Source organism: Babylonia areolata, chromosome 12 (assembly GCF_041734735.1).
Source record: "Babylonia areolata isolate BAREFJ2019XMU chromosome 12, ASM4173473v1, whole genome shotgun sequence".
Taxonomy (NCBI): domain Eukaryota; kingdom Metazoa; phylum Mollusca; class Gastropoda; order Neogastropoda; family Buccinidae; genus Babylonia; species Babylonia areolata.
In genome coordinates, this window is record NC_134887.1 from 15,437,421 (window position 1) to 15,446,136 (window position 8,716).

At 40.6% G+C, this 8,716-nt stretch overlaps 1 protein-coding gene across 2 annotated transcripts in view; it reads left to right on the forward strand.

The window, feature by feature from the left end:
- Positions 1–3,927, forward strand: part of LOC143288078 (potassium voltage-gated channel protein Shaw-like) — a 35,351-nt gene extending 31,424 nt beyond the window's left edge. For both annotated transcript variants that reach the window (XM_076596355.1, XM_076596354.1), the window contains one exon: positions 3,214–3,927. In XM_076596355.1, coding sequence (XP_076452470.1) covers positions 3,214–3,284 — 71 coding nt within the window. In that variant the 3' untranslated portion in view covers positions 3,285–3,927. The remainder of the gene's footprint in view (positions 1–3,213) is intronic.
- The last annotated feature ends 4,789 nt before the right edge of the window (positions 3,928–8,716 follow it).

Consider the following 8,716-nt stretch of genomic DNA (forward strand, 5'->3'; position numbering starts at 1 on the left):
AATTTGGATATACTGTAGTGAGGGTAAACCTGAAAAACTCTTTGAACTTCACATAAACTTCTGGGCACTTTCTTGAAGTGTAAAAAAATTGTTTTCCTAAACCTCTGCTCTCATCCCATGATTCCGTTTCCAACAGAACATAACTGGTGGTGTGTCCATCGAGATCGATGATGACCATCGTTGTCATCCAGCTGGGGGATGGGGGGAGGGTGGTGGTGGGGGGGGGGGGGGAGGATGCACATGAATCTATCAAGATTCTATCTACCGGTTTAGTCGCCGGCAACCCGACCCTGAACAGGTTGTACTGGATTACAGGTTACCAGTAGCAGATCTAATGACCTGACCTGACACCTCCAACAGAACATAACTATATCAGTATATAATGTAGAAAGCCGAAGATCCAAATGCACACTTCCTATTTCCTTATTTGTACCTATTTTGGCAGCTTTGTCGGCCCATTCAATTGGCACGATTCTGAGGTGTGAAAGCACCCCCCAACAAAATGTTTTATTTGTACCTCCTAAAACTAAGGGATGTATGATCATACTAATTTCTGAGGTTAGATTCTTTCTTCAGTTCAGTGGAGCTCAACACATACAGTAATGGCTTTGAATCCACACACTTCAGCGTTTGAAGAATGGAAAATGGGAGATCAAGCGAATAGTTTCAAGCCATAAAAAATGCAAAAAGTTCAGCAGTGAAAATTGACCGATTTTTACCAATAAAGTATGACCTATCATTTTTAAGTAATGGTATGACAAAACCAGCACCTGCTTCTTGATTTCTGAGAAGTGATCCATCAGTACATACCTTCAGATTGTTGGTGTAAGTAGTCTGAATGTATGACGTACAGAAGTGACGACAATATTTGGGTTGACGTCTTTCTTACAAGCAGTGTGTTCAATATCAAACCGGGCTTCATTTTGTTCCCATTGTGGACAAGGCATTTATTTTAAATCAACGTCAACCTTTTCCTTAGTGATAGCTGCTTTATCTAAAAGTTCAGATGCATAAGTTCCAACAGTTGTTAAGGACGAAATCGCTTTATAAACCAATTAAACATAATTATAAGTGGATGTATTAAATGAAAGATATGCACAAAAAATTTGCCTACACCGAAAAAGAATAGATAAACCAAATAATCATGATTTTCTTCTTCTTCTTCTTCGTTCCTGGGCTGCAACTCTCACGTTCACTCGTATGTACACGAGCGGGCTTTTACGTGTATGACCATTTTTACTCCGCCATGTAGGCAGCCACACTCCGTTTTCGGGGATATGCATGCTGGGAATATACTTGTTCCCAGAACCCACCGAACGCTAACATGGATTACAGGATCTTTAACGTGGGTATTTGATTTTTTTGCTTGCGTATACACATAGTATGTTGACCTGGGAGATCGGAAAAAATCTCCACCCTTTACCCACCATGGAGGCGCCGTCACCGAGATTCGAACCCGGGACCCTGAGATTGAAAGTCCAACGCTTTAACCACTCAGCTATTGCGCCCGTCAGGCATACTTATAAGTGGGTGCATTCAATGACAGATAGGTCGAAGAAAGCACGAATTATCTGTGATGTAGCCTGTGGGAAAAGACTGATGGGGTAGGGCCCCACCTCAGGACTATTACGGTTGAGCGCGGTGCGAGTTGGTCAGTGTGGGTCAGTGAACACGGGCATAACTCGTGTGGTGACCGGTCGCTGACTTCACAGCTCGATCGCGTCGTCCTGTTGATGCCAGTGGTTGTTTCATTCGTCATTTATCAGATGGATTCCTCCGTCTCCTCGACGAAGGCGGCAGTACGTTGCAGGTCCTCCAGTCCTCTGTAGAGCTTCCAGGCCACTGGGATAGGGTCGCGCCAGGTTTTCTCTCGGAGCGCTTGGTGGAGCGGGCAGGACTACAGCAGATGTTCTGTTGTCTGGCTGCCTGTTCTGCAAGGGCACTGCTCTGTGTCGCAGATACGGAGTTTCGTGTACAGTTGATGCCAGTCGTCTTCTTCCTTCTCTTTTTCTGTCTGTTTGACTTAGTGCCGTCACCAACCGGTCTGTTGCCTCAGCTGTTGACAGTGTTAGCATGACTAGGTCTTTCCTGATTGCAGATAATGGGTGTCGGTGCGAGGCCTGTTGGACACTGTGTGTCTGTCAGTCGTCAGTGTCCTTCTTCTTCTTCTGCGTTCACTCGTATGCACACGAGTGGGCTTTTACGTGTATGACCGTTTTTACCCTGCCATGTAGGCAGCCATACTCCGTTTTCGGGGGTGTGCATGCTGGGTATGTTCTTGTTTCCATAACCCACCGAACGCTGACATGGATTACAGGATCTTTAACGTGAGTATTTGATCTTCTGCTTGCATATACACACGAAGGGGGTTCAGGCACTAAGCAGGTCTGCACATAATTATGTTGACCTGGGAGATCGTAAAAATCTCCACCCTTTACCCACCAGGCGCCGTCACCGTGATTCGAACCCGGGACCCTCAGATTGACAGTCCAACGCTTTAACCACTCGGCTATTGCGCCCGTCAGTCGTCTGTGTCCATTTTCTTCCCTTTACTCTTCCGTTTCCTCCTCTTCCTCCTCCTCTTCTTCCTTCCTCTTCTTTCTTCAATTCATCTCCGTCTTCTGGCTCTTCCTCCTCCTCCTTCCTCTTCTTCTATTTCTGCTGGGATTGGTAGAGTTACAGCTGCAGTCATCATCATCATCATCATCATCATTATCATCATCACCACCACCACTACCACCACCAAGTACCACCACCACCACTACCACAGTAGTAGTAGTAGTAGTAGTAGTAGTAGTGGCATCGTCATCATCACAACCACCACTACCACCACCACCACCACAGTAGTAGTAGTAGCAGTAGTAGTAGTGGCATCGTCATCATCACAACCACCACTACTACCACCACCACCACCACAGTAGTAGTAGTAGCAGTAGTAGTAGTGGCATCGTCATCATCACCACTACCACCACCAGCACCACAGTAACAGTAGTAGTCGTAGTAGTAGTAGTAGTAGTGGCATCGTCATCATCACAACCACTACTACCACCACCACCACCATAATAGTAGTAGTAGTAGCAATAGTAATAGTATCATCACTTATCATCATCATCACCATCATCATCATCACTAGTAGTAGTAGTTGTAGTAGTAGTAGTGTTATCATCGCTGTCGCTATATTCATAAATATACGAAAACGTTCTTCTGTCCCAGGTTCGCAGCATGTCAACAATGGAGCCACTGTGTACGACAGCAACACTACCACGTTAGACCTTCCCCTGTGACACTTCACTCAGAAAAATGCGGTGTCTCTATGTGACACCTGCCAGTCACAAACAGGGTCAGCGTTTCTGGCCAATCACAGTGCTTGTTGCAAACTGTAACACTGACGGCTTTAACAGCAAGCCAGACATCCATGAGGGTGTCAACCAGCAGCTGCCGACCAGTCACCGTGGCTGTTACAACACAGGATGTCACTGTTGAACAGCAGGAAGGACGTTTAATTAGGCTATCATCTGCAGACGGTCAGTCATTCTGATCAAACATAGTGGGCGTGCGTTTGCAGACCACCAGCGGTGTGTGTGTGTGTGTGTGTGTGTGTGTGTGTGTGTGAATCCGGCAGAATCAGAATCAGAATCAATTTTAATGTCAATTAAACCTTAACAAGGTTTATAAGACACGCAAGCAAAGTTACATGAAACCACGAACAAAAATCGTGTAAGTGTGTGTGTTTTAATCGATCGTAGTTGATTTTTATCAGTGTCAAGTATTTTTGAAGAGAACCTCTCTAAGAGAAGATAGAAGTGGAGACATGAGATTTAGATGTGGAGACGACACTGTCGACGTCCTCATTGGAGCAGAGTGGACATATAAGTAACTGGACTCTCACACACCGTCACACACACACACACACACACACACACACACACACACACACACACCGTCACACACGTACACATACATGCCTCGGGAGACGAAACAAGAAATTACGCATGCGAGTATGCAAATGTGTGTGTGTGTGTGTGTGTGTCGTAGTGTGTGTGTGTGTGTGTGTGTGTGTGTGTGTGTGTGTGTAACTTGAACATAACGATAGACTGAAGAAAAGGGGAGGGGGGGGGGGGGGGGAGAAAAGTAATAGTATCTTGAACTCAACAGAGAGATCACACGTACACTGGTTATGCAGACGGCTGGCTTCAGTGATAAAACAAGCAGTAGGCCTACTTATAACAGACACGCCAACATACTGATGGAAAAGGGACTGATGGTGAATCCAGTTGATTTGTTCTAATTCAAGTCTTGTACAATTTATGGATATCAACAGCAGTGACTGAATATTTGAGATCAGCGTGGCAGGTATACGTCAGTATATAGAAGGAGCAGAGGTGGAGACCGTGAGAACAAATCAATCATTTTATGTATTGATATGTTGATGGTGTAAATACTTTCCACCACGTTTTCTGTGGTATTAGTTTTTGGTACTTCACTTGCTGGTCGGAAACAGACGTTCGAGTCACCGTTCAACACATTCGGTATGTACTCCGTGTTCTTACTGAACACACGCGCACACACACACACAGACACACAGACACACACACACACACACACACACCGGCCGCACACACACTACACCATGCTTACAAGTACACATAAAGAAGGGAAAAAAAAGGTGGCACTGAACTGTAGCGATGCGCTCTCCCTGGGGAGAGCAGCTCGACTTTCACACTGCTAAATCTGTTGTGACAAAAGAGTAATACAATACAATACAATACAATACAATACAATACAATACAATACATGTCTGCCACTGTTGGAGCAAGGGAGACAACACAGATTGCAGCAATGAAGTTAACGCCCTTTGTTTCAAGGGACCCGCAAAAAGCGTCCTGCCGTTTTCAGTTGTGGATCGCACAAAATTAATGTCGATTAAAAATCAGTCTTAAGCACGACATTGATCAAAATCTCTCTCTCTCTCTTCTCTCTGTCTCTGTCTCCACTCTATCAGTCTGTTTCTGTCCGTCTCTGTCTCTGTGTATCTCTGTCTCGTACTCTGTCCCTGAGTGGATGCAGGGCCTGTGTGTGTCTGTGTTCATGTGCGTGTGGATGTTTCGGCGACACAGCATGAGTTATGGTATACGTATCAATGATGAAAATGATATTACTGATGTTGGTACGACGACAACGGCAGACGGCGACGACAATTGTTGTTATTATTATTATTGTTCTTTTTCTTTATTGTTATTATTATCATTATTCATTTTATTATTATTATTATTATTATTGTTGTTGTTGTTATTGTGACTAATAATTATAATAATTATTATTATCATTATTCTTATTAGTATTATTGTTATTTTTCTTTATTAACATGTTTTATTATTATTGTTGTTCTTTTTCATTATTATTATTATTATTGTTGTTGTTGTTGTTATGAATAATAATAATAATAAGAAGAAGAAGAAAGTAAGTAATAGCAAAAGTCAATGTCGCTATAGATAAATAAGATTGATAACTGCCTTTCAAACATACGCCACATTGATCTCATGTCAAAGGTTCAAAGAGTCAAGGTGTGAAACCAAGTTCCTTCCCACCAACTCACAAGGAGGGGAAAAAAAGAAAGAAAAGAAAAGAAAAGATACATGTGGGGAAAAAATGAGGTTGGAGGCTCCACAAAAAAAGGAAGCAAAAAAGAAAGAAAGAAAAACCTCAACCAAACTACATCTCTTGAGTCTTCAGCCAAGCTAATCCCTTTCATGCCAGTGCAAACAACTCAGCGACGACGGTTTACTTTGTATTGTCTATTGTCGCTTATAGTGCAGCGGACCACACAGGGCCATATCGGGGCTGTCAAACCATATGAATACAAATACTTATGACTTTTTGCATTTCATTCCAGTTGTACTTTTATTTCTAAACTGCAGCCAATTCTTTGACAATTAACGAGTCTACAGCATGGTTATAAGCTTTGCTTGTTGTGCTTTGAGTTATACAGCTGCTCTGATGATGTTTCTGTGAATATCATTTGTTCAAGACAAACTATACAAATGCTCAACTGCATCAACACAAACTGTCACACCTTAACAAACAAAAAAACAACAACAAACAAACAAACAAAAAAACACCACCAAGACAAACCCACGAAGCACAGGTCATGCATGATACATTATCCTAAACCTTTAGCTCCTTAGGGCAAATAAGACTATGCTGTGTTGAAGACATCGGCCCTTCTGCTTAATTTATCATCCCCAGTTTACAATAAATCATAAAAGAGGAAAAAGAAATACTCCAAAACCAAATAAAGAATACATAAAAAAAAGGCCATTATAGAAACAAATAACACTGCAGAATGGACAGCTACTACCCATCCCTGTATTTACAACCTCACTACTAGTCAGCAGAGCAAAACTGCACAGTTTCAGTTTCAGTAGCTCAAGGAGGCATCAATGCGTTCAGACAAATCCATATACGCTATACCACATCTGCCAAGCAGATGCCAGACCAGCAGCGTAACCCAACGCGCTTAGTCAGGCCTTGAGAAAACTGCACAGACAGCACATTATAGACAGCAGAAAAATGAACAAAGTGCTTGAAGAAAGAGGAATAGACTGGGAAGACAGAAAAAGGAGACAACAGTGAAGGAGAACAAAAAAGGCATAAACAAAGAGAGTGATAGAAAAGAGGGAATTTGGAGCTCAGAATTTCCATAAGGTAGGGATCCTATCTAACCTGAAAGACCCCTGGAGTCCCCTTGGGGGAAACTCAGAGATGATGTGCCAAGGCAAAATTTTGCTTCCTTCAGTACTGAGGTTCACAAAACTGTTCACTACTCATTTATTCATTGAAATATCTCTGAGGTTTTGGCCTGTTCTTTCATTGCACCCTTGTGACAATATAATGGTTTGATGTTAGTAATCCTGGTTGTGTGAATGGATTTTTTTTTTTTTTCATGTGAGTTTCAGAACATACACACACTGCAAGAACATCATACCACAAAACACTGCAAAACTTGTTTTCTTTATGTATTTAACCAACAAAGGAAGATTTGTCCTTCATAATTATTGCCAATGGACAACTTTGTATGATGGTCCAAAACACACAGTGTACAACAGAGTCTGGGTTTGTAAACTTCTAGAACTTTTTCACAATAAAAGGAGCACATCAACTGATACCAGGGAAAAAATTTGTCACTGCTACCCTTGGCTGAACCTGTTAACATGGTTAACTCCCTTTCTGTATACCAAAAATCAGAAAACAAATTTAATACATATGAGATACACACACCATTACAGTTCATACCATACCATTAAGGTTTTTTTTGTTTTTTTTTTTATTACAATATGAAGTTTCAAATCTATATCAAGTAAGTACCTTCTAAAATATTTTCACCAACTTTTCAATACCACATCTATTGTATTCAATAATACAGAAGAAGGGTTCTAAGATCACACTTGTAAAATTATAAATAAATTCTACAACAACTGCACATTTTCAATCACATATGCTTTAATTAAGCACTCCGATCATGTAAACTCTACAATTACACATTTTCAATCACATGCTTTATCAACTATTCTAATCACAAAAATCCTACAAATTGCACATTTTTAATGGCATGTTTTAATTAACAATTATAATCATATGTGGTTGTAAGATCACACTGTAAATAAATTCTACAACAATTGCACATTTTCAATCACAAATGTTTTAATTAAGTATTCCAATCACATAAATTCTACAACAATTACACAATTCTAATCACATGCTTTATCAACTATTTTGATAACACTAATTCTACAATTGCACATTTTCATTGACACATGTGTTATCTAACAATTCTAATCACATAAATTCTACAATTGCACATTTTCAGTGACACATGTACACATGTCTTATTTAACAGTTCTAATCACATAAATTCTACAATTGCACATTTTCAGTGACACATGTACACATGTCTTATTTAACAATTCTAATCACATAAATTCTACAATTGCACATTTTCAGTGACACATGTACACGTCTTATTTAACAATTCTAATCACATAAATTCTACAATTGCACATTTTCAGTGACACATGTACACGTCTTATTTAACAATTCTAATCACATAAATTCTACAATTGCACATTTTCAATGACACATGTCTTATTTAACAATTCTAATCACATAAATTCTACAATTGTGCATTTTCACCATGTATGTTTTCATTTCTGGTCCAACTGTCCTGATCTAGAACTCACTCACATTTCATGAGATGATAATTATCATCAGTGATTAAGTTACTGGTCAAACAGTGACTGTCCTTACAAACAGCAGAGGCCATCACAAAAATGGCCAGCACTGTTGGAGAATGATAACAAGAAATGCTTCAACTGTGACTGGTTACCGGTAACCAAACCACAAATCAAAAGGTGTGAATGTGATCATAAACACACACAAAAATCATTATAATAAAAGGCAGGATCGATTTTGAATTAAAAAGTAATTCCACAAAACATATCAACTTTTGCCAAGAGTTGGAACCATAAGCAAGCAATAAACATAAAAGATCTTATCAAAGGCACAGATGATGGATTATATCGAGAGTTTCAGTTTCAGTTTCAGTAGCTCAAGGAGGCGTCACTGCGTTCGGACAAATCCATATACACTACACCACATCTGCCAAGCAGATGCCTGACCAGCAGCGTAACCCAACACGCTTAGGCCTTGAGAGGAGGAA